General features: G+C 37.3%; 2 protein-coding genes and 1 pseudogene across 2 annotated transcripts; all 3 read left to right on the top strand.

The window, feature by feature from the left end:
- Positions 1-2,246: 2,246 nt before the first annotated feature.
- On the top strand, positions 2,247-7,928 carry LOC121778534 (annotated as a pseudogene).
- Positions 7,929-10,871: 2,943 nt separating this feature from the next.
- On the top strand, positions 10,872-14,029 carry LOC121779834 (aspartic proteinase Asp1-like). Its single transcript, XM_042177279.1, has 9 exons — positions 10,872-11,215; positions 11,678-11,795; positions 11,877-12,103; positions 12,511-12,738; positions 12,815-12,953; positions 13,023-13,217; positions 13,294-13,366; positions 13,453-13,540; positions 13,642-14,029. Exons 1-9 carry the CDS (start codon positions 11,052-11,054, stop codon positions 13,736-13,738), a joined length of 1,329 nt encoding a protein of 442 aa, XP_042033213.1. The 5' UTR covers positions 10,872-11,051; the 3' UTR covers positions 13,739-14,029.
- An 830-nt stretch (positions 14,030-14,859) lies between these two features.
- Positions 14,860-18,142, top strand: LOC121778085 (replication factor C subunit 5-like). Its single transcript, XM_042175367.1, has 9 exons — positions 14,860-15,357; positions 15,846-16,062; positions 16,408-16,487; positions 16,570-16,729; positions 16,868-16,949; positions 17,186-17,315; positions 17,395-17,458; positions 17,530-17,598; positions 17,854-18,142. The coding sequence occupies exons 1-9, from the start codon at positions 15,165-15,167 to the stop codon at positions 17,951-17,953; spliced, it is 1,095 nt and encodes a 364-aa protein (XP_042031301.1). The 5' UTR covers positions 14,860-15,164; the 3' UTR covers positions 17,954-18,142.
- The last annotated feature ends 8,479 nt before the right edge of the window (positions 18,143-26,621 follow it).

A 26,621-nucleotide genomic window follows, 5' to 3' on the forward strand; every position in this document is an offset into this window, starting at 1 on the left:
CAATAATTTTTTTCAAATTTTGACATCGGAACATATGCAAGTGAGATCTCGTTGGAATCCTTATAAAAATTACCTTTAATTTGATATATTATGTGTAAAAAAATAATATAAATTGAGATAGCTATAATCATTTAAAATTTTGAGATATTTTTAAAAGCTAGTTATAACTAACTTTTGTTAATTGAAACTAAAACCCCTAATTGACATTTTTTTTTGCTTCTATTCGTGGATGAATGATCTTGTGCTTTGATTTAATGATCTAATGCTTATTATTTAGTTGTAGTTAGCAATTTAGGAGTGAGTTAACAATATAACACACCCCTTAAATACATACTACGCTTTAATAAGTCCTACTATTTTTGCTTTTTTATTAGAATACAAGATTTGAAATAAGTTAATAGATATTCAAATTTAAATTTATTGTAATATTGTTAGATTGTTATGGTTTTCGTTCAAATTAAAATCGATGTGGTAATCTAATGCACAATTCACATGAATTTTGCCTAAATATTGTTATAAAAATCAAAATCAATGTTTTAAAATTGCATTGGTGAGTGAACAGGCGAAACTACCGGTAGAGCCACTTATCGAACTGTAACGTTGCTGCAAATACATACGCCATAATTAAAATCAGTGAATGATAAAATATAATATACAAAATATATCAAAATTATCAAATGTTAAGGAACATGTATTTCTTATACTCCAAATAACAATAAATCATAACTCGTTAATATTAGTATATGTCAATTATGTATTAATGCAATATAAAATCGGCTTTAGAGGGCAAAGATCCATGTGGTTTTCAATGGAATGTGCTATTGCCTATTCATGGTAGAAAAGTTTGAAACACTTGACAGTATTAATTTACATTCCTTACACATCCTACATAAAACATAGTAGAAAAAAAGATGAAATACAATCTAACTGAAATGTTATTTTAAATGCCTTGCATCAGCATTGGCACAAGAGCGTATAATTGTACCCTCAAACTTAGCTATATAATCTACTAACATGCATATGTATCCATTGGTATAGCAGTATAACACTCTTTTGTCTACCCTTGTTTTTATTTAAAAATTCAATTAACCATGACCAATAATTTAATCATCTCAAGTTTCATGTGAAATTTGAAGACACCATAAAAAACTCTTCACCATACATAATTTTCATGCTATTTCTCACTTTTGGTGGGTAAAGCTTAACACTTTTTATATACAAACAAGTTTTTTATAGTAAAAAATAGTACTCTGATTCGGAGAACATAACAAAGTGACGAAAAATGATAGATCCGATTTTAAACTGCAAATTGTTGTAATTATTTGTCGCAACCTAGTTAAAGTTATGGATTCGTCATTGGGCGTTCCATGGCTTGGCCCCAACCTCATGTGATCGTGTTGAAGTTTACAAGTCTAGCATGCAAATAGTTGGTACCGGTGATTGCATGTCAATGATGTGTCCACGAGAACTAAAAAATTTCATTAAATTCAGTCTTTAGAGCTAATAGTACTCCACTTTAATAATATCTATTGGGTTAGAATTTAATATTGTTAGATATTCATGGTTCGATTTCACAAGTTTCACTTTCTAATTTGTCATTACTACACATAACTTTGGCTTTGTATCGTACTATTAAATTGGTTTTCGATCTAGCTTGAAAATACTTGTATTAGTCATGCAATCATAGAGCAAAATAGTTCATAAATTTGCTAAGTTGTTGATAATTTTCTTACTAGAAAGAGCCGTGTGGGGAACTTTTTTGGTCGTTCAATATTTTTTGTGATGATTATTTCATTTAACATATTTATTAAAAAAACATATTTTTTTGTATGATATATATTTTAAACTTTTTATGTGAAATAATTTGTAAGTTGGTGTAATTACCCTATCCACTCTATTTACCAAAATAAATAAATAAATAAATGAAAGTTTAATTGTCGACGTCTCAAATGACAAAATGAGTCATTATTTTGTAGACGAATTTGTATCATCCCTATAATTTTCTTATGTATACTACTCCATCTGTAATTGAGTCATAGTATAGTTTTTAGGATAGTCCCAATACAACTAGACTTCTTTTTATCGTTTTATTTAAGAATTTCATAAACCTCTTTTTTATTTAAAAAAATTACTTTATCTCTATTCAAAAAACGTTATTTTGCCAGCACAGTTCATATTCAACCAATATTCTCTCGATTATTAAAAGCAAAATAGATAAAGAGAAATCCAACTCCATTAACTCTCAATCGAATCCCGCCAAAAAGAAGAGTAAAACCGCATTTCTGATACAGCTCAGATCGACGTCAATATACATCGCAACCGCATAGATTCGATCTCGACAATCATGGCTGCGAGTGTGAGTGTGAGTGTGGTGCCGGCGGCGGCGGAGCGGCTGAGAGCCGTATACACCTCGGGGAAGACGAGGACGTACGAATGGCGCGATGCTCAAAATCACGACTCGCCACGAGAAGGATATCGTCCTGGATCTGAATTCCGACCTCGGCAAGCACGAGCATGAAGCTTTCCTTCATGAGGTCAGTACTCAATTTCGATTGCGTTGCGTTGATTATCCGATTTGGATTACGTGTATGCGCTTTAATTTGATGATGTTTTAGGAATTAGGAGTTAATGCTTTTCGCGCTGAACGCACAGATTCAAATTGCACTTGATTGATTAAGTTTATGATCTAATTAATTGAGTTTATTATTCAATTCTCTGTTTCTTCGTTTCCAGTTCATATTTTGACTGTTACCTATATGTATAAAATTCGTGTTCAGTAAACTACATTGTGCTATTATTTCAGATCTCTGCAGTTTCAGCGGCATGCAGGATGGCACTGAAGGAATTGCATCTATGGTTGAAGCCTGAAAAAGTAAATTTGTGTTTATTTATAGTTTAAAACTATTGAGATTCTCCTATTTGTTTTTCAAGTGGTTCTGATTTTGTGTGATTGCAGGTTAAAACGTCGATGACAACTTTTCCCTCATCGGGTGAATTGGTGCCAGAACCCTACGGTGTCGTACTGGTTATATCAACTTGGAACTATCCTATCTGTATGTTCTATTTCTTACCCTGCATATGTTTGGCCTTTTTCTTGATTTAAATTACTCTGTGTGATATTGATAAGCTGGCCCTGTTATTGTTCTGTGCCAAAGTGTTGTCACTTGAGCCATTCATTGCAGCTATTTCAGCTGGCAGTGCTGTAGTACTGAAGCCTTCTGAAGTTGCCCCCGCAACTTCAGAAGCTATGGCAAAACTTCTTGGGAAGTATATGGATATGCCTCGGCTGTCAAAGTTATAGAAGGTGGTGTTCAAGAAACAACTGCATTACTCGAACAGAAATGGGACAAAATATTTTATACAGGTACTTCGAGCTATTGTTAGACATCCATAGTTGGTTCATTTCTCTTGCCTACTTGTGATGCTAAAATTAGCACCATGTGTGACTAGAAGTTCTTTTAGTTTGAATGTGATAGGTTTGTTGAATTTGATGGTCTGCAATGTTTTGAGGACCAGTATAAATAACTGAATCACTCGCTTGTAGTAATCGATAATTTCAGCTTTAACAGTCAAGTGATATTTCTGAATGAAGTCAATAACCTCTTAGTCTAGGCCCAGAGGTTTTAGTAATGAAACTCTAATAATAATCGACGAATCAATAACACTGTCCATTAGTAAAAGAAGGTTCTGTAAAATGATAGCTTTATTAGAAAGTAGTACTCCCTCCGTCCCAAGATAAGTGAGCACAAACTTTTCGGCACGAGATTTAAGAAAATGAGGTTTTGTTAGTAAAGTGGAAAGTGAATAAAGTAAGAGAGTTAATAAAGTTGAGAGAAAAAGTAAGAGAGAGAATGCCAAAAAAGGAAATGGCTCACTTATCTTAGGACGTCCCAAAAAGGAATGAGAGTCGCTTATCTTGGGACGGAGGGAGTACTAGTTAAGTAACAGGAATTTGAAGACACATTTCACAGCTGTTTTTGGATATAGTTGGCTCTTTTTGGAGATGGAAGTGTCAGTGTATCTCTATCTCAACAAATTTTCGACAGGGAATAACAAGGTCGGACGTATTATCTTAGCTGCTGCTGCCCAGCATCTTACACCTGTGATTTTGGAGCTTGGTGGGAAGTGTCCAGTAATTGTTGATTCAAACATCAACTTAAAAGTAAGTCCCTTACTTACCCAAACTTGATCAAATCTGGATTTTTCTGAAACAAACACCAACAGATGATGTTATTCCTCTAGGTTGCAGTAAAAAGACTCGTCTCAGGCAAGTGGGGATGCAACAGTGGACAAACCTGTGTTGCACCTGATTATGTAATAACTACAAAGGCTTTTGCTTCAAAACTCGTAAGCCATATATACCAACTGAACTCTAAATTCTACATGCGAATATGGGTATATACGTTCTGATGTAATTTCCCAGGTTGACGCTATTTCTTCTGAGCTAGAAAGATTCTATGGAAAGGATCCTGTGAACTCAACGGACATGTCAAGAATTATAAATTCCCGCCATTTTGAACGCCTAACTAAGCTTTTGGACGAAGATAAGCTTTTTGGTAAAATAGTTATTGGTGGCCAACGCGATAAAACCAATCTGTGAGTTTCAAACTTGGTTCTGCACTTCCTTCTTGATGTTGGTTGATGATGTATTCATAAACTCCTTTTCTTTTCCATGTTACAGCAAGATTGCTCCCACTGCTATACTGGATCCCCCACTAGATTCTTTGATCATGACTGAGGAGATTTTTGGTCCTTTACTTCCCATCATCATGGTAAAAGTCCATATGTTTTAGCTGTGGAAACATATTGGTTTTCTTATGTTTCTGTATTTTCATTTCATATGAAGGTCAAGGACATTAGGGATGGAATTAACCTGATCACTTCTAAAGAAAAGCCTTTTGCTGCATATATATTCACAAATGACAGAAAGCTCAAGGAAAATTTCATGCAACGAGTCTCAGCTGGTGGCATTGCTGTTAATGAAGTAACTATTAATGTAAGTCTTTTCTTCTTGTTGCTTCAATTTTTATTTTCCTGCTAAATTTGATGGAAAATGTGACTCTAATCATATTGATAAACTCGTTTGGGCAGCTTACTGATCCGGCATTGCCATTCGGAGGCGTGGGTGAAAGTGGCATGGGAACATACCACGGAAAATACTCTTTCGAAGCTTTCAGCCCAAAAAGCCAGTTCTGTATCGCGACTTCAACGGGGATATATCTGCAAGGTATCCACCATACACCACTAGAAAGATGAAATTTCTGAAAGCTGCAATGAGTGGTAGCATAATTGGCATTATTCGCGCCTTGCTCGGATGGTAAGATTCATACACCTGCATTCCTTCGGGTTAGTTAATAAGATGTAGCGGGTTTAGATGGCTATGTAGATTGAAACATGTCTCTCGTTCGCTTCAATATCTCTTCAATATGCTAAACACTTCGTCTACTTTTCGTTTTTTCTCACCACATATAACTCATTTGTATGTTAAATGGATATCAATGACACTCTGTCTTTGCAGTTTATCATACTTTTATGGCTATTCCTTTTGATGTTGTAGTATACATCAAAACAATAGAAATACATCAGCTTTGCATCTGTGTTGGTGTAGAAAAAGAAGAGGCACATAAATTTAACAAGCCTGTTGCAAAATAGCAGCAGCAGCAGTTCTCTGCTCTTGTGTCAACTCATCAGGGAACTTGACGGAAATGTAGACGAGCAAGTCCCCTCTTGCCCCGTGCTCGTGTTGGCTTGGCATGCCTTGCCTTTAACGGGCTTCACGTAGCCGGGGTGCACGACGTCCTCTATCACGAGGCTGGTCGTCTCGCCCCCAGCAACGGGAGGAGAAGCGTGCACCCTGATAGAGCATCCCCCAACATGATCTCAACTTCCATTTGCAGATCATCGTCTCGTCTCTTGAACAAGGAGTGCTCTTTCTCTGCTACCACGAATACTACATCCGCGGCTCCTGGGCACCCCTTCCCCTCGAACGTGATCTTCGTGCCTCTCCTCCATCCCGGCTCCACTTTGATCGTCACCGTTTCATCTTCCTTCACACTTTGCCTGCACCAGGGGAAAAAGGTGTTTAAGATAGTCTACACTCTACAGCCCTGTTTTCTATATACATAGTATATTGCTTGCAACTTTACTTATTCCCCGAACATACCCGTTGCCTTTATATGCGTCTCGTGTGATGGCGTCCTTCTTGATGCAACCGAAGCAGAGCTCCTCGAGGGTGCACTCGAGCCGCTTCTCCATTGCAGCCGGCTTGAGTAACCCACTAGAGTTCGAGAAAATGATGGGGGCCGGGACCCCCTTGCTCACGTTTCTCGATAAGGTGTGGGCACAGGCACAGGCACGGGCACCCCTCGTTGTTAGTATATCGCTGAATGCCCTTGAAAGGTGCCCTTTAGCTGTTCGCCCCGTAGGCTGGGATATCCGGCTGTGGTAGCTCAGATTCCTCGACAGCCGGGGCAAGTCAGAGCCGTTCCCCAACTGTGGCAACGTCGTTGCCTGCTTGCCGTCGTGATCAATGCCTTGTTTGAATTTACCCTTGTCATGTCTCTTATCATCACCTTCTCTCCCTCCATTATGTTTCTTCGTCTTAGATCTGCTGATCAGCGCGATTATTAGGATGTTAGATTTGTTTTCTAGAAATATGACATATTACATGCAAACGATAAAATGTTTCATCATTGTTGCATATTTATTCGCGTTTCATTTCAGTATTCCGTCAACTCTTGGACATGGTATACAACTTTTTTACAGTTGTTTGATATTGGTATAAAAAATTTAATCGCTATTGCATCGAAACATAGAGTGCAGAATGTGTTAAAGTGCAACGCGAATGAAACTTCTTTGTAATTATCATTCATGCAAACTTTATTCCCATTTTGTATCAACAAACATGAGATAATGGTGAAACATTTTGTATGAATGGCGTAATTAGCGATAACGTACCTTGGTATCTTCTATTGGTTTGGGTTTTCGAGTGTTTGGTGTCTTCTTAAAAAAAAAGGTTGCTTCTCTGAGTATAATGGGTAGCATTTGGAGAGGAAGGATTTGCATGCCCTATAAACGTTGGCAATTCCTAGTAAACGAATCAAATCACTAGGATTTGGTTTTGAATGCTCTCCCATTGATGATATGGCTATGCTATTCTAGAGAGAGAAGAACGACAACAAGAACAAAAGATATATGAGAGATTAGAGCATCTCTAATGGAGGCGTTGGCACCGGCACGCTGATTTTTTGCGGACGTCGGTGCTGACGCCGAACCATTGCAGCCGGCGTCGGCGAAATCGGCGTGCCCACGCCGATTCTTGGGCTGACGCCGATTCTCACGCCGATCCTCACGGCGCCATTGTAGGCCCCGGATCGGCGTCATACCGGCATCAGATTTTTAATTTTTTTTTTAATTTTTCAAAACACTATATATACGCGCTTTGGACATCATTTTCGCGTATTGCTCCGGAGCATGCGTGAAGAATTGGAGGGGTTGCAGAGGGATACCGGCGGGAGTAGCCGCGGTGTTGGTGGCGACGGCTGCGGCTGCGGCGACGACGACGGAGGCGAGGACGGCGGCGATGAGTGATTTTTTATGTAATTTTTTTATTGTACTTTTTAATTTTTGTACTTTTTAAAAAATTAATGTACTTTTTTTTAAAAATTATTGTACTTTTTAAAATTTTAATAGTATTATTCAATTTTCCTGTATTTGTCTCGTAAATTAAATTTCGTATGTTGCTACGATTGTAAATTAAATTATATAATTGTTATTAGTGATGTGGATAGGCTATGGGAGGGCTATTGCATGTTCAGTTGCTTGTCCAGTTGCATGTCCAGATGATGTGGCAAGAGGATTTTAGTGCTGATGATATGGCAGTGGCAAGGCTATATGAGAGGGCTATTGCATGTCCAGAACCACTGGAGATGCTCTTAGTATGGAGAGCAACCTCTTTCTGAGGTGTGTGTTTGTGTTTGTGAGAATTTTTTGTAGGAGTAGTAAAATTGTGAACCATTATGAATGTTATATTTTAGATATTTCGATGGCTGTAATTTGATGTTATTAATATTTAAGATTATGCAATATAATGTTTTATTTTTGTTATCATCCACCAAATATTTGATTTTGATGCAGTTCCGAAAGACAAGACTTGAAAGCTAAGAAAATTATATTTTGGATTTTATTTTTAGTAGAATTAGTAGATGAAAAATATTAGAAGTAATTATTTTTTCCTTCTACCAAATTAGGTTTTCCTTTTTTGCTTATTTTTCTTACAGTTATTTTTATTTATTTTATTTTTAGTTATTTTCTTTCCATAAGTTTAGGATTTCTCTTTGTCTATATAAATGCATCATTGTTGATCTTAAAAGATAGACTTTTATTAATAATATTATTTTTATTTTTCACAGAAACTAGGGTTTCTTTGATTAATTTTCCATTTAGTCTTTTTCTCCTTACGTTCTACATCAATAGTACTCTCTCTATCCTGCAATATATATTCCATTTTTATACTAGCTCGAGTTTTAAAAAAATAATGTCTTTGTAATGTGTGTCATATTTAATACTCCATCCGTTCCATAGTAGTGAAGTCATTTTGTTATTTAGGTACGTTAAGTGGAGTCATTTTCCTTTTTAGTAAAAGTAAACACATTTCTTCTCACTTGCTTTTCTCACTCTCTTACTTTATTCTCTCTACTTTTTCATCTCTCTTACTTTATTATCTTTTTATTTAATACTAAATTACACATCATTTTCTTAATCTCCGTACCGGAAAGAATTGTCTCCACTACTATGGAATGTATAGAGTATGAATGAAATGAGTTAATGAAACGTGTGGTTAGCTTCCCAAAAAATGTAGAGTGAATGATGTGTTTAGTTTGATATCTCTTGCAATTTTATTAATCAATTGAAAAAAATCATAATTTGGGTTTGTTTGGAATTATTAATATCTAAAAATTTCGATCGATCGTGTGCGATATATTATTGATGTTTTTTTCCAAACGTCGTTTTATTATAAGTAGACAGTATCGTTTAACTCACTAACACTGACGTTCACTTAATGATTTTACGTTAATTATATCAAATGAAATTTCACAAAAAAATTATAGTGAAATAATACTCCCTCCGTCCCAACTTAATTGTCACTCTTTTCCATTTCACTCTCCCAACTTAATTGTCACACTTCATTTTTACCATAAATGGTAAGTAGATCTCACATTCCACTAACTCACTTCACTCACGTTTTATTATAAAACCAATATAAAAAAGTAGGTCCCACATTCCACTAACTTTTCCAACCAACTTTTCTTTACATTTTTTAAAACTCGTGTTCACTCCAAGAGTGACAATTAAATCGGAACGGAGGGAGTAGTATATAAATTCAAATATTATAATTTTTTCAAGTATTGTGATATAGACCAAATTTCAACAAAAATTAACAATTTTTCCGATATTTTGTCGTGTATCACAACTTGCATCATTACCTAAAATTGGCTGCACACATAAATATCCTAAATCCTAAGCCGCCAATCATTTCAAGGGGAAATATTTTCATTCATACAACAAATATTTTCATTCATGCACCTTGTTTTCTTGCCCCAAATATTAAAAGCAAAACAAATAGTACAAGCTTACAACAAATCATGTTATAGAGTATTGTTTTAGTATGTCATCACATGTGCCATTTTTAAAAATTATAACAGTTTTCTCGTGCCCGAAATTTAAGGTATGCCTTCTCCCAAAATGGCCCAACAAATTTTGGATTATTCTACAAATTTGCAGTTGTTCGTATTGAATTCAGCATAGATTCATAAGGCACCGAATGATACACCTGTATTTTTTGTCATGTTATCAAATATTAGATGAATCTAAATTTCAAACAAATTTTATAGGATAAATAACTCATCTATCTTGGAGTTACACGATGAAAAAAATTAAAATATGCATTCTTAACATTTCTGTATAGGGACGATGAATGGACAATTTCAATGGTCAAGATTTTTCATTTGTTTAATAAAGTAATATCAATACATATAATCTCCTCTGCATTATTAAGCACTTATACTTTATTTTCTTTCAACTTAATTTACTAAAAATTTAATTATTAATATTTGTACTAAAAAAATTTGTCTCAATTATAATAAGACAGAGAGAATATTAAGCTATTCACAACCCAAATATAATAATCCTAGTAAATCCGTATATGACTAATAGTCTTATTTTCTATTTTTAACTATCCAGTGCCCACAAAAAATTGATATGTTTATATCTATATTGAAGTGAATTATGCAATTCTCTACTAATAATATTTTAAACACTTTTTCTTCTGATATTTATTGTATTTTATCACTTTTTGTATTAAAATCCACTAAAATTAATGGCAATAGACAAAAGCAGTAATCCGTATTATTTCCTCTCTCATGCTCAATTCATCCCTAGAAAGATGTCTTTTCCTTGGGCAAAGTTAAAAATTTTATAAGTATTATTTATTTGTGTATCAAGTGAAAAGAGAATAAAATATAAAAAAAATAAAAAATAAAATGTTTTATTTTAAAAGTAGATCATCTTTATTAGGATAATAAAATAAAATAAAATAAAATAAAAAAAGACTAATGTCGTTCCAACGGAAAGGAGCAGTAGAAAAAGAGTTTTTCCATCAAACTTCGTTGAAATTTGTCCCAAAAATTACATCATCATATTAATTTACTAAAAAATATGCTAGAAAATGAAATCAAGAACTCGTTACTATAGTCCAAGCGCGTAAATATGTCTTGGTTACCGCGTACAAATGGACATTTCCAAGATCACTCAAAATCATGATGCAAACATTTTATTTTTTAAATATACTAATCTCTTTAATTTAATATAGCTACAAAGCTCACATACTAACTTCCAAGTCATTTCATTTCTTTATATTCTCTCCCAAAAATCCCACTGACTGAGCGTAAAAATCAAGTCTTTTTCATTCTAACATAAATTACCATTTTTTCTTCTTCAGAATCCTAAATCCCTTTTACTAGAATTGAGTACTCGTCGTGATCAATTTCAACATGCATAGAGAGTTGTACCTCAAAGCGCTGGTGTTGTGCCTTCTGACATGGATTGCAGCTGCAGCATTCCAGCCTCACACTTTCACCAAAACCATCTTGAAATCCGGCAGAGGCTTCCGCTCCTCTCTGATTTTCTCCCTCTCCGGAAATGTTTATCCAAAAGGGTACTTCGTTTTCTTCAATTTGTTTGGAATAATGAGAAATTCTCCTGTTGTGATTTTGGGGGAATGTGATCCCCACCTGTTTGATGTTTTGTTCTTGAATATATAGTTATGATGTTCTGAAAATTAAGGGCCTTTTTTTGTTTTAATTTGTTATTTTATGTTTAAACTGTGAGACCATTTTGCTGGTTTTGTGATGAATTTGATTTTTCATGTTTGTGTGCTAGAGGAATTAGGTCTGATTTATGGAATTAGTGTGTTTTGATTTGGTAAATAAGTTTGTAGAAGTATTTATTTGAGGAATCTGTATTTGGATGTTTTGATTGAGATCATTAATTCATGATCACTATTGCTCAGTACATTTCTTGATATAAATGATCAAACTTTGATGTTGAATCTGCATCAGTTGATGAAACATTAGTTCATCTTGTTCTCAATTTCATTTTTATTGCTGACCTTGCATAGGTACTATCATGTAACAATGAATGTGGGGCAGCCTCCGAAGCAGTACTTTCTTGATATCGATACTGGCAGCGATCTCACATGGCTTCAGTGCGATGCACCTTGCACGAAATGCACCCCGGTAACCCTTCTTGCTCGACGTTAGTTTAGAGTGGAATTGTTTTGAGAAGACATGGTTTATACTTTGCTGGACATTTCTCAGGCTCCTCACAGTCTTTACAAACCCAAACGGAACCTCATCACGTGCATTGACCCTGTGTGTATCTCGCTCCATGGCCCGGGGAACCATAATTGTCAATCACCGGATGAGCAGTGTGATTACGAGGTGGATTATGCCGACCATGGTTCATCTTTGGGCGTGATGGTTAAGGACTCGTTTCCGCTTAGGTTTACCAATGGCACCATTGTTGCTCCAAAGCTGGCATTTGGGTGAGGATTATCTTTTGCTTTATGAGCTTAAAACAAGGCTCGTAATTTTTAGGGTAAACTCAACCGAAAAATATTGTTTATCCTAATCCAACCAGTGCCTATTTTTCACTAACGAAATCGTTAATCTTTGTTGACCTTGCAAAGATGCTGACATGCCATCTACGTGGATACTGGTGTTAGTGGTCTTTGCACGGTTAGCAAAAATTAAAGGTTCTTCTGGTGAAAAATAAACGGAGCTTAGATCAGGATAAATATTTGAAAGTATGGGAATTATAGGAGTATAAGATATTTTTGGGTGTAAGTTGATAGTTTGGGCTGTTTTCGGTAGTTTATACTTTTTTCTGTTTATCATGTTACATAGCTTATGCCTCCAATTCAGCTACTTATATGTTCTTCAATGCATCTAGATGTGGATACAACCAAGAAGTTCAAGACACGACCCATCTGCCTTACACGGATGGAGTCCTCGGACTAGGCCTTGGCAAATCAAGCATCCTAGCTCAGCTACGGAACATGGGTTCGATACAAAATGTCATTGGTCACTGTCTAAGCCGACAAGGTGGAGGGTTTCTCTTCTTTGGAGATGACTTTCTCCCTAATTCAGGAATCGTTTGGACACCGCTATTGAGCCAATCGTAAGTTTCATAATTTGTAAAGATGCAAGCTAAGTATGATATTCCTATTGCTTACTGTCCTCCCATCGTTATTCAGGAAATACTATGCCTTAGGACCGGCCAACCTCCAGATTGGTGGTCAAGCTACTAATATTAAGGGCCTTCCCATAGTTTTCGATAGTGGAAGTACTTACACGTACTTCAGCTCTCCAGCATACAATGCTCTCGTTTCCTTGGTGTGTTTTGGTTTGGATGGTTTGTTTTAAGCTCTGCCTATGTCGTCTAACAAACTTAAATCTTCCCAGATAAAAGCCAGCTTAAACGGAAAGCAGCTGAAAGATGCAGTCGAGGATAAAAGCCTTCCCATCTGCTGGAAAGGCGCTAAGCCCTTCAAGTCGGTTCTTGATGCTGCTAACCACTTCAAGCCTTTGGGTCTGAGCTTCACAAATGCCAAAAATGTGCAGCTTCATCTCGCCCCGGAATCTTACCTTGTTGTTACGGTTAGTAGCTCGACTCACCTATCTTTCAACAAAGTCGATTTCTTGGAAGCAAAAAACTCACACTTTCTTGATTCAGGAACAAGGCAATGTCTGCTTAGGCATTCTCAACGGTGGAGAGGTCGGGTTAGAAAATCTGAACGTAATCGGAGGTAGGAGTTCTCGACACATCCCAGCCCACTGCAGCTAATAACCTGTTTTTCTCGCAATCTGATATGTGAAAACGTTGAACATGCAGACATTTTCCTGCAAGACAAACTGGTGATCTACGACAACGAGAGGCAGCAAGTGGGATGGGCGCCTGCGAACTGCAACAAGCTTCCAAAGTCGTCCTGACCACTTACACTCTTTTTCATTTGCTTTCGCCTTTACTACTAGGCTGGGGGCAGTCTCACTGCAACTTCTTTGTTTATTTATTTATAAACAGCGTGGATCGTGGAGATCTTGATCAGCGTTATGCCACTCCCGTTTTTGGTGCCTTGAGAGATATCTGCCCGGAGAGGCTCAGATTCTGGACGCGTTAGGCGCAGAAATTTTACGCAGAGGTGATTTGTAGCCAGATATGGTGCAGTGACTCTATGGTGTTGTTAGTATTTAGGAAATATAGAAATGTTTGAATGTTTATAATCTGTAGTAGATGAGGCAAAGAACATGGATGAATAACATAATTATTTGGGGTTTTAGAGGAAGATGCTACCATCTTGTATAGCTCAATGGTGTTTTGTCTTTTGTACCGCTTTGTGTATATTGATGACGTCATTTTCATAACGGGCTAATTAAACTTGTTTCGTATAGGTGTTGTATCGTCGAGTGCATATTGATGATGTCATTTTTATAAGCAGGCTAATCAAATTAGTTGCGACTTTTCTTTTGGGTACCAGACATAATGAATTGGTGTTTAAAGGTTAAAGTGGAGAAAATAAAATTTCAACAAAAGAAACGATTTAACTATCTAGGAACGATATGTAAAGAAATACGATTCAGCTATCTTGGTACGGACGGAGTGGGTATTTAGTAGGAATAAAGTTGCAATTTGTCTCATAATGAGATTTCTTTCTCTGAAGCATTAGAGTGTCCGCAATAAGGTGGACACTCCTTCTCCTTCTCCCACCGCTGGCTGCCAAAAAACAGAGTTTCCAGGGTGCCGCGGTTCATGGCGCCGTGCAATAGCCAGCCGCGGTCAGCGCCCCCCCCCTTTCTCCCTCAGCCCCGTCCCCACCGTCGGCGGTGGCCTTTCCACCCCCAGCCCGGCCCCCTCCATCCAGCGCAATAGGGAGCTGTGGCGGCCGCCGGAGCTCCCTTACTCTTAGGAAGTGATGAAGTTGCAATTTGCCTCAATGAGATTTCTTTCTCTGAAGCATTAGGAATAGTCAATAGAGCAAACGTTTTATCAATTGATATTATATTTCGTTGTCGATTTTACTGATTTTATATTTAGTTGTCAACTTTAAATTGGGTGGATATCATCAAATAATCTTAATTAATCGCTAAACAATGCTTAATTAAAATCCTGATTAGTGTTCTATTAGGGTTTTACTTATATCCAATCAGAATGTAATAATAATTTAATTAAATAAAATTACATAATTAGTTAATTAAAAAATAGGTGGACGCACCGTGCGACTATTATTGGCGGGTTGGCGCCAATCTCCTCAGTGCGCCTCTGCGGGTCTCCTCTCTCCTGTTTCATCCAATTCTAATTAAAAAGAAAACAAAATAATCTAGTTTGTTTTAGTATTTTTTTTCAAATTCCTTGCCAACTAAAATCGCGATTCACTCTAGAATTCAACAAGCTTGACAGCCTCACTGCAGGAACCGCACCACACTCCACCGGAGGCAGTCCCCCGCTCCTTCTTCTCCATAAAAGCACTGCATTGAGAATTAAGAGAGAAAATTGCAGAGGCGAAAAACAGCTGCATTGAAGCGGCGTCGTTTTCGAGCTTAGAAAGAATGGCGGAAGTGATAGATGTCATGGATATCGACGACGACAACGGCAATTTCAATTCCGCCAGGCCCAACCTCAAGGGCAAAAACGTCGTCGTTTCAGCTGCTCCACCGGACACCAGAGCCACCCCTTGGGTAGAGAAATATCGCCCCCAGTCTCTCGATGACGTCGCCGCCCACCGCGACATTGTTGAGACCAGTAAGTTACGCCTATTTTCTTTTTAAGCATTTCGTCGAACAGTCGGTAGGCTTGATTTTGGAAAAACCCTTCACTTATTAGACTGTTCAATTTTATTGCGTATTTTGACAATTACCTGTTGAAGGATTCGATCTTCAGTGAATTACGGTTTCTGGATGATTCAAGCTCAAGGAAACATTTAAATTTTCTAGCTATGTATACATAGTGTTGGAATTTTATCAAGCAATGCTGATATTTTTTACAAAATTTGAATCTTCTGCACCTTATGCTTATGAGTTAAGGTTAAGGGATGTTTTTCCAGTTCATTTGTGCATCCTACGTGTAGTTTCAGTGTTTCATGTTTGCATTTGGGGATTTTCAACATTACCATTATAATCTCCATTGGTAACTCTTGTTGCTTAATTCTATGATTTCAATGGTTTGCATCGAAATTGTGAGCTTAATTTTGTTTTATGTATTGGTTATTTACCTTTTTTTTCTGTGCAAAGTTGATAGATTAGCATCTGGGAACAGATTGCCCCACCTGCTGCTTTATGGACCACCGGGGACAGGGAAGACTTCCACCGTTTTGGCAATGGCTCGGAAACTTTATGGAAACAAGTTGCAAAACATGGTTCTGGAGCTGAATGCATCCGATGATCGTGGTATTGATGTTGTTAGGCAGCAGATTCAGGACTTTGCAAGCACACAGAGCATCTCTTTTGGGTATTTTCCGGCACACACATTTGCTATTTTGCACATACCTTTTAATGTTTCTAATCAGTCACATTGATCAAATGCACCTACAAAACATTACATACTCACTTGGCTGGTTATGTTGGGAAATGAAAAAGAATAACATATGATGAACTTACATCTGCAATTTGAAAACAACCAGGGAGCTTCTGATGCTAAATATCGGTACTTTTTCTAGGATCTGGGAAGTTTGTTGTTGACTGCTTCTAAACTTAATCCTTGTGTCTATTACTGTGATATTACATTAGTTATTTTGGATTCCAGAGGTCACTTCAATCAGACCTATCACCTTTCTGACTATCTTGTTTTGTACAGGGGAAAATCTGCCGTAAAATTGGTTCTACTGGATGAGGCAGATGCCATGACTAAGGATGCCCAGTTTGCTCTTCGCAGAGGCAAGATTTGTTTTACTTATGTTGACATTTTTATTCCATTTGATTTTATATTACAAAAATTTCTGCATTATTTGCTTTTCAGTGATCGAAAAATACACCAAAAGCAATAGATTTGCTTTGATTTGCAACAATGTCAATAAAATTATTCCAGCACTGCAATCAAGGTGTACACGGTTCCGCTTTGCCCCCCTTGATGCTATTCATGTCAGGGATAGGCTCAGACACGTAATTGAATCTGAAGGGTAAGTTTTATTGTTACTTAGCTTTGGTCTTTGATGGTTTGCATCTCTTATTTCTTCACTAGATGCTAGTATTATGTAGTTAGTGTGGAATCTTTGAGACTAATATCAACTTATTTCACACTTCATCTATTCATTCAGGCTTGATGTTCCAGAAAATGGTATGAAAGCTCTTGTACAGCTTAGCAACGGTGATATGAGAAAAGCCTTGAATATTTTACAGGTATCATTCTCACATAACCTCGTTAGTTTTATATATCTCTTCAGCATATCTCCATCATCAAGCCAAATATCAAGATGGAAATATAGAGTTTATTGATGGTCCATATGAGGACTATGTTAGCATCTCCCCGTCTACACGATGATGCCCATATGTCCTCCGCTTATTGCTTTTGCTTGGAATTCATTATGCTCAATGATAATTGATAAAATAGTTTTGTACTTGCTGTTTGTGTGCAGTCAACACATATGGCCTGTCAGCAGATCACAGAAGAAGCTGTCTACTTGTGTACTGGGAACCCTTTGCCCAAAGACATCGAGCAGATATCCCATTGGCTCCTGAATGAGCCCTTCACATCTAGCAGCCAAAGTAATCTCACTCCAAGTATCACTATATTATCATAATTTTCTTACGCAGGTGTGCTTATTCTGCTGTTTTAAACCTCCAGGAATATCTGAGATGAAGACCAGAAAAGGGTTGGCTCTGGTTGATATCGTGAGAGAAGTTACCATGTATGTGCTCAGATACATTTTTATTTACTGCATAAATCTCCTCTTCCTCATATCTTACTTCTTAATATCAGGTTTGTTTTTAAGATCAAGATGCCACCAGCTGTCCGCATTCAACTTATTAACGATATGGCTGATATCGAGTATGTATCTTTTCCTTTATGGTTTGCATCAGTTTTCTGAACTTAGAGCTCGGCTGTGAATTGACATTATGCTTTAAATATACCTCGGTTGCTTCAATAATCAATAGTCATCTATTTAGGAAAGGCAATTGGATTTCAATTTGTATATCTTCCATATACTTTTTCATGGGCCTCTACATTGAACACAAATTTGTCGTTTGTGTGAGTTTTATTAGTTCTGTTACTTCTGTATGAAGTGTTAGTTGTGCTTTGCAGATATAGGTTGAGCATGGCATGCAATGACAAGCTGCAGCTGGGGTCATTAATTGCTGCTTTTACACGAGCCAGAGGTTCGATAGTTGCTGCTACAGCATAACGATCATGTGGTGACGAGTTTCTGCTAGTGTGCTACTCATTTTATGTGCTACCGTACAGTAACAACTCTCCTTTGTAGTTTGGTTGACTGGTGTATATCTTTGTACTTGAGAGATGCAAACTCTATTTTCCCACCCTGTTTTAACTGAGAATGCCATACTTTGTTACAACGTGTGACTTTTTCTTCGCACTTGTAATTTTTGGTTTGTCTGTGATGAACCAGCACCCCGGGCTGTGAGTTTTGGTACTCGGATCGTTGCTCAAAAAGGGTCCCTGGAACTTAGTAGAATCATAGTTCAACACGTGATTCATATGGTAATAAAACCAGAAGATAGTGTTTTAGTTGTCAGGGTGATAATGGCATTTGGCGTATGACCCTAAGAACACGATACACAAAAAATGAAGGCGATGATCGTCAGCCGCATAAATGTTGTCAGAGTCCAAAGAGATATTGACGCCTTCTTCCCTCATTCTTGGTACTAACTCACTCAATGAGTCAATGTCTCCCCTTTTCAAATATTTTCCTAAAATCGAGAACGATGATGTGGCAAAATCGAAGGGATGACTTGTCCCTGAGACCTTTAATCGATGCTGCATACTGGAACCCGATCGAGCCAAGCCCAAAAAGAATTACAACATTTCAAATTTGATGTAAAATTAGTGGAACTCAGATGATGAGGATTACCACATTTGGAAGTTAGAATTGAAAGCAAAATTTGGATTGGTTTGTAAACAAAATAAACATATGCTGATTGATGGATGTGAACAATAGGATTAATTCAAAAAACAAATAACAGGAAATTATCTTTGTCATGGTTGCTGCCCCAGGCCGAAAAGGCCACTCTACCCTTCCTTCATACGTCTTTGTCATGGTGGCTGAGGTTGAAAACGCCACTGTGTAATCCTTCATTCACGATTTTGTCGATTTGAATTGTGATCTTACCGAGAGTACTCTGACAAAATCGAGCAATGAACAGATTAAAAAAAAGGAGAGATTTTAACCATGTTTCAAATTTATTCATGACAAGACAGAAAATTGGTTAATTATCAGAAGCAATCTATACACACTAGATATTGCTATTCTATCTTTGCATATCCTCATTCCCACGCTACTTGAGTCGTTTTTTTAAGAAAGTTGTGTCTAATGGGTTATGTGTGAAGAGAAAATAAAGAGAATAGAGAGTAAAGTAAAAGGGAGAATAAAATAATAGATTAGATGTGTTTTTTTCATTTCGAGCTCTGAAAAATGCCTCAATAATTGGGAAAGTGCTCTGAAACCATTCTTCTTCTTTCTTCTTCTTCTAAGACTTTTGTTATAGCTGAAACAACATCCTCAGCCAATGGGGCGATTGCAGTTTCTGTAGAACCAACTGATGATGTTTTGGCTAACTCGATTAATGGCTTCACATCACCATCTGCCATATAAGACATCTTATTTGTAGACTTGGTAGGTCGAGATAAAGCACCCAATGCCTTGAGTTTAAAAGCTGTATGCATGGATTAATAACTTCCATCTGTTGCAAGGCTATCACATATATGGTTGAATAAATCTGCCATGCCAAAACAGATGCTGTGTACTCCTGTGTCTTCTCATTTGATGATTTTAGAATCTGAACGAGTCATCTCAAACCTGTGTTAGCAGCACCACCCTGATCCACAAGATCATCACATGATGCTACACCAAGTATATGTCCTAAAACTTTGATGACGTGGAGGGACCCCATAGAGCAGAACTGACAATTGGTTGATTGTGGCTGAATCAGCATCTTGAACAAGCTTTATAAGGGCATCAGCCGCAGCTTCTTGCGCCTTTGCTCCACCAAGCCACACAAATGCAGGGATAGCTCCAGAACTTACAACACAAGCTCGAACATCTTCACAAATATTAGTTGCAACTTCCCTTGCCTTCTGGGACCCAGATTCTACTAATTCCACCAGCTGCTGTGATTGCTGTCAAAAGCGCAACTAAAATACCTTCGACCTTGGTTAACTTAAATGAACCATTAACACATAAGCAAGTGAACCTAGAATATCAGGAACTGGAGCTGCTAACCTTGGTGACTCAAGGTGAATTATTAATGCCGACATACCCCCCAGAGATGTTTGCTAAAGAGTGCTTCTGAAGGAGCAAGGCAACTACACCTCCAATTAGTATTTGCATACCTTGTGAATCACTAATAGCTTTCTCTGATTTCAAAGAAAGGGCTTCACCAGCACTGGCCTTTACAGAAACATCTTTCTGTTCACTTAGCAAAACTCGGATTACCCCTGAATCGACTATCTTTGATATGCTAGGAGAGAGGCAGCATTGGAGTGAGAAGTAGGATTATCAGAATGTAGAAGGTTGACAATCAAATCCACTCCACCTTTTCATCAAGAACCCATTTTTATCCCCACAAAGGTTATACTTTGCATTCAATGCCTCCCATAAGGACTCTGTAACAAATATCAGAAAGTCCACCTGAAGATACTTCACATAATGCCTCTGCAGCGGCTTTTCTAGCTTCTGTTGCATCAGACTTCAATAGTGAGAGTAAATGGGGAATACATCCACCCAGAAGCACCTTTAATCTTAAATCCTCTTCTTTACTCATTTACTTTTGCCTGCATCGAAGAATAGATACCAACAGTGGCATTGCCTGGACATGAGATGCAATGAGAGTTCGTCCTTCCTTTCTCGCTTTGGCTATACCTAGCAAACGAGCTGTAGTGAGTTCTCTCTCATATGCGGATGCATTGGAAGCATCCTCTTCAGCATCACCACCTGACTTCCTGAAAATACACATATTTTAGTTCATTACAATTCGGCCTAACATATCCGTTTACATAGTAGAATATTGCAAGACATGGCCTATCTATACATTTGCAAGTTGAATTCCCTTGTGATTGAAAGCATTCAAATCCACGAGCTACTGGGCCAAGTAGTGAGCTATGAGTTTATTTGTTTGTTAGAAAACAGGAAAACAATTGCTACTTCTGTGTCCAAACTACATAGTTGCAACTCTTTGAGCTTCCAATAACTCAACTGCAGAACAGGAAATCAAGTTTCCATCATGTCCAAAAACATTATTAATGACCCAACTTACTTATCTTTTTCATGTTCCTTTTTGCATGAACGATTTAATTATGCTTTGCTTTTCTAATGTCTTTTTTCGTGTGTATAAATGAGTTAAAATATAAATTTAGAAACTCGTTACATTCTTTTTTTGGCCTAATAGGTTCTAATTATTACTCCCCCATTCCATGTTAATAGAGTCATTTTTCTATTTTGGTAAGTTACAAGTTAATTGAGTCATTTCTATTTTTGGCAAAAAGTAATTTCCATTTTACTTTATTCTCTCTTACTTTTTTTCACCATCTATTTAACAACACACTATTTTTAAATTTCGTGTAAAAAGGAAATGTCTCTATTAATAAGAAATAGAGGGGAGCACTTTTTTTAGATTATTTAATGGCTAAATATATTTGGTGTCATTGTAATACGTCAAAAGTAGATTGATGGTGAATTTTGTTTCTTTTTTTTTGGTTACATTTTCATATTGAGAGAGTATCCTATTATATAGGAGTACTAAAATAATGACATATGGAATATGGTTTCCTCATGTGCAATTATGATTTTCTCTATTGTTGTAGAAACTAGAGTGTGCACGAATGGAACATGAACGTGCAAGCATAAAGCTGAACGTAAAATCCTCTAAATTTTCTATGTTTCTTGCTATTGATGGAATTGTGATTCCTAATGTGGTAAATGAAAAATACACCTAATCGAAACTATGTTATTAATTTAATAAATTAAAGTGATTCTGTGACGTCTTTAACTTTTAGATAAGTACGTGGTCACTACTAAATTGGGACACATTCGACATTATAAAATAATTGAGAAAAATATTAAAAATGTGATAATCCACATCTTTTTTAAATGTGAGCTTAATCAGACTGTAACAAAATTGGATGATTGTTCTGGTAATCACAGTTGGATCACTCTTCTCATTTCTTTATACATTTGAATAATTAATTAATAAAATAAATAGAGAGGTGAGATTTGAATCTTGGTGGGCGAATGGTATAGAAGAACACTAGCCGTTATTTTTAGCAGGAATTAAACGGTAAATAGTTTTGGCCCGTTGTTTGTAGCGGTAAATTTACCATTGTAACCTGACACGTGATGAAACTGCCTTGTCTGGATAAGGACAAATATATGGTGATGGACATGGGATGGGATCCCTGCTGTGGTGGGGAGACAGCATGGCCGGCTACCCTCTCACAAAAATATTTTATATTAATTTTTTTAATAATTCAAATTTATTATTAAAATATTTGTATGTGAGAGGGCAGCAGCAGCCCCTGATGTGCTCCCCACCACAACAGGGGATCCCACCTCGATGGACATCATGGACTTTTGCAATTATCGGAGGTTGGTAGATCTCAATAACAAGTGACACTTTTAATTTTTGCAGTGGCACAAAATGAGTAGGTTAATTTCGAGATTGCTTATTATTATCTCCATCATATATTAATTTAAATATGAAATTCAATAAATTGATATTTAAAAGTTAAATAATGAAAGAGAATATAATATGAGAAATGTGAGAGTAAAGTAAGAAATAGAATAAAGTCTTTTGTTAATAAAGAAAATAATTCAACTAAGGGCATGTTCACTTTGAAAGAATTGGGCAATTCTTGGTCTAATTGGGCCAATTCTTGTGTTCACCGTCCACTAATTAATTGTTGGGGGCCTTATAATTGAGGTGGGGTCCGCGCTATTCATGCCAATTGAGGAAGAATTTAAATCTTGCAAAATAGGTAAGATTTAGTTGTGCATTGAAAAGTGCACCAAGAAATGGACTTGGTTTTACATATTTGCCCCACTTTTTCACATTTCCACATTTCCACATTTCCACTTGGAGGGATAAATTTGTCAATCCATAATTCTATTAAGTCAAAGTCTTTATTTTATATAATATTTGGATCAATTCTTGGGCCAATTCTAGTATACTAAACAGGGGGAATATAATTATATATGTGGCCAATTATGGCTCAATTCTTGGAATTATTACTTCTTCCAAATCTTAGAAACAGGGGGAGAGCATTTTATGTACTTTACATATTTTTCAATAACAATCACCCTTCTTAGGGATAAAACCACAATCATGTCAAACATAGGCTATTTTGTTATTGAGACAAAGGTGTCGCCTATGTGACCAATATTTTAAAAATTTTCCCATGCATGGACGCATCATTACTTAAATAGTTAAAAACTTTATATATTCATATCATCCTTATCACTAAAAGTATACTTAACTTATCAACTTATAGAAAAAGGGTTAACTTTTACATGAATAGGGAATACCAAACTTTCTTCTTTTCAATCGCTTCATTATTTCACTTTTATTCCCATCCTTTTTTTAATACATAGCTTGTAATAAAGTGCTATTATTTCCATAGATTTTATAAAATGCTAAAGCTTAAGACCATCCACAACGCGTCTCGCGCCGGGCTCGCGTCTCGTCTCGGAGAGACGAGACCCCCGCGAGACGCATTGCAGCGCCCATCTCGTCTCCAGCTCGCGCCCATCTCGTCGCGTAGCTCGTCTCGGCGAGACACGAGACGAGATGTCTCGCCACGCGCCAGGGACACGTGGCACGTCCCCATGCGTGCGTGACGCCCACTCGCTGGCCAGCGAGTGGGCGTTGTCGTCACTGATGACGCAATAATTCATTTTTTAAAAAAAAATCGATTTTTAATAAATTTTTTTTTTCAAACGGTAATATTACCGTTAAATATTTATTTTCATTTTTTAAATTTTTAATTTTTTTACTCTATAAATAATTCTATTCCATACTCATTTCAAACACAAACACACATCTATTCCTCTCAAATCCTCTCTATCACTCCAATTTCCATCTTCAATCAACTCAAACAAATGGATCCTTTTGAGCAAATGCGCCAATTAATGGAACAATCACTCGAAGAAGATCGACGACGAGAGGCGGAGGAAGCCGCACCACCCCCACGACGCTCCCGGAAGTACATCAATCGGAACCGGGAGGAAGCCGCCGCACGGTTAGTACGCGACTACTTCTGCGATAACCCGATTTGGGGAGATACCTATTTCCGTCGCCGTTTCCGCATGCGGAAACCGCTATTTCTCCACATAGCGAATACTTTGGCGGCCAGGGAGGAGTTCTTCCGAGAAGGGTTCGACGCGGTCGGTCGTCCCAGCCACACGACGCTGCAGAAATGTACTGCAGCCATCCGGCAGCTTGCGACTGGACAAACGGCCGACATATTCGACGAATACCTGCACATCGGAGACAGCACTGGGCGCTTGTGCTTGCTCAACTTCTGCAGAGGCGTCCGGGCAGCCTTCAGTGACGAATTTCTCCGGAGGCCAACCACGGAGGATTGTCAGTTCCTCCTCAACCTGCACGAACAAGTGCACGGATTCCCCGGGATGCTTGGCAGTGTCGATTGCATGCACTGGCAATGGAAGAATTTCCCGGTGGCTTGGAGGGGTTCCTACACGAGCGGCCACAAAGGCACCCACCCAACCGTTGTACTCGAGGCCGTTGCCGACTACCGACTTTGGATCTGGCACGCGTACTTCGGGGTCCCTGGCTCGAACAACGACGTAAACGTGCTCCAACAGTCCGACCTCTTTACCGAAGTTTTGGATGGTAAAGCGCCGGCCATCAACTTCGTCGCCAACAACCGGCGGTATAAAATGGGGTACTATCTCGCCGACGGCATCTACCTGAAGTGGCCGACCTTCGTGAAGACGTGCGGCAGGCCAGCGAACCCAAAGCAGGCTCTTTTTGCGCAGAAGCAGGAGGCTGCGCGCAAGGATGTGGAGAGGGCGTTCGGGGTTCTCCAAGCGCGCTTCAACATCATCAAAGCCCCGGCTCGTTCGTGGTTCATGGAGAGCATGGTCGACATCATGTATACGTGCATAATCTTGCACAACATGATTGTCCGAGACGAAGGACCCGATGCCGGAAATTGGTTCGACCCCGAATCCCCCGGAAGCTCAACCGCAAGTAGTCCGCCGCGAAGTGGAGCGCATCCATCTATACAAGAACGGTTGGCTATTCGGGCAAGGACACGCGACTCTAGCGCCCACACCCAACTCCAAGAGGATCTAATTGAGCACATTTGGGAAAACTTTGGCGGAGAAGATTAAATTATGTCATTTTTATTTTTTTAGAATTTTAATTATGTCTTCGTTTTTTTTAATGTTAAGTTGTAATATTGTTTTAATTTTAATAAAGTGTGTTTGTTTAAATTGAATTGGGTTTTAAAAAAAATTATAAATTAAATTGAATGAATAGTAATTAAGAGACGGTATAGAGACGGTTAAGAGACGGAGCGTTGCAGGTTCCGTCTCTTAGTTAAGAGATGGAGGAAAAAAGGACAGTGGGGCCCTCAAATAGTGCTCAAATAGTAGTTAAGAGACGGTATAGAGACAGCGTTGTGGATGGCCTAAATCATATCAATTCTTTGTGATTTTTTTATATTGTTCAACCCTGTAATTTTGACGATTTGATCAAATTTCATGACATGCAATGCAATTATATTTTATTCAATTACTACATATCAATAGATCATCAATCTTTTGGTTTACAATAAGTTAATTATAGCAATAATGCAATTGGGCTAGATTTTAAAAGGAGCAAGCTTTTGATATTGATTGACCCATTTATACTTTTCAAGCCCACAATTTAAAGAGATTTGGCGCTTTCTAAAAGATTATGTATTGCTCATTTTTCTCATTCACTATAGCTTCTAAATAAAATAAAATAATTATATTTAAAAATATAATATGTAAAACTTCCTAATATTATACATAACCCTTACTAATAATATCGGGCCTAAGACTACGCAAATTTCTTAATGGGCCTTCTTTTTTGGTAATAAGGGATACAAAGTTGAGTACAATATTACATAAAATAATTATATTTAAAAATATAATATGTAAAACTTCCTAGTATTATAGTATATAACCCTTACTAATAATATCGGGCATAAGACTACGCAAATTTCTTAATGGGCCTTCTTTTTTGGTAATAAGGGATACAAAGTTGAGTACAATATTACATATTCGGCGAGCTGGTCTTGACGGTGGCAGACTATGTTCGTTTGCGAGACTGAAGTTCTAGATTATATAGTATGTATATTTCATGTTTAGTTCTTGAGATTACGCACAATATAATTTCGAATAGATAATCATGAGATAATGAATCATTGCCATACTCTCCAACAAAATTAATCTTAGCTTCAAATTAATATTTTGCAGTAGTACAATTTTACTCTTTACTTTTTGACAAGAGTTCAAGCTCTTCAATTAAAATGCTACAATATAATATTATCAAAGCAACTGAACGACACCTATATTATGTGTTTTTGGGAGGACAAGTGCTAAGATCGAAGATGAAAGCATCAAAGAAGTACTCCCTCCGTCCTATGTTAATTGCACTGTTGCTTTTCAGCTCGTCACAAACTCCTTACACTATTTATAGTTTAAATTAGAATTAATGCATTTAATTAAATGTTAGTTTAAGTTAAGAGCTCCTTTATTAAGTGATGTCTCATTACACTTGAAATTCTAATTTAATTACACTAAAAAATCAATCCCAAATTTACGGCCTAAAATGAAAAGTGCAAGTAACATG

Source organism: Salvia splendens, chromosome 19 (assembly GCF_004379255.2).
Source record: "Salvia splendens isolate huo1 chromosome 19, SspV2, whole genome shotgun sequence".
Taxonomy (NCBI): domain Eukaryota; kingdom Viridiplantae; phylum Streptophyta; class Magnoliopsida; order Lamiales; family Lamiaceae; genus Salvia; species Salvia splendens.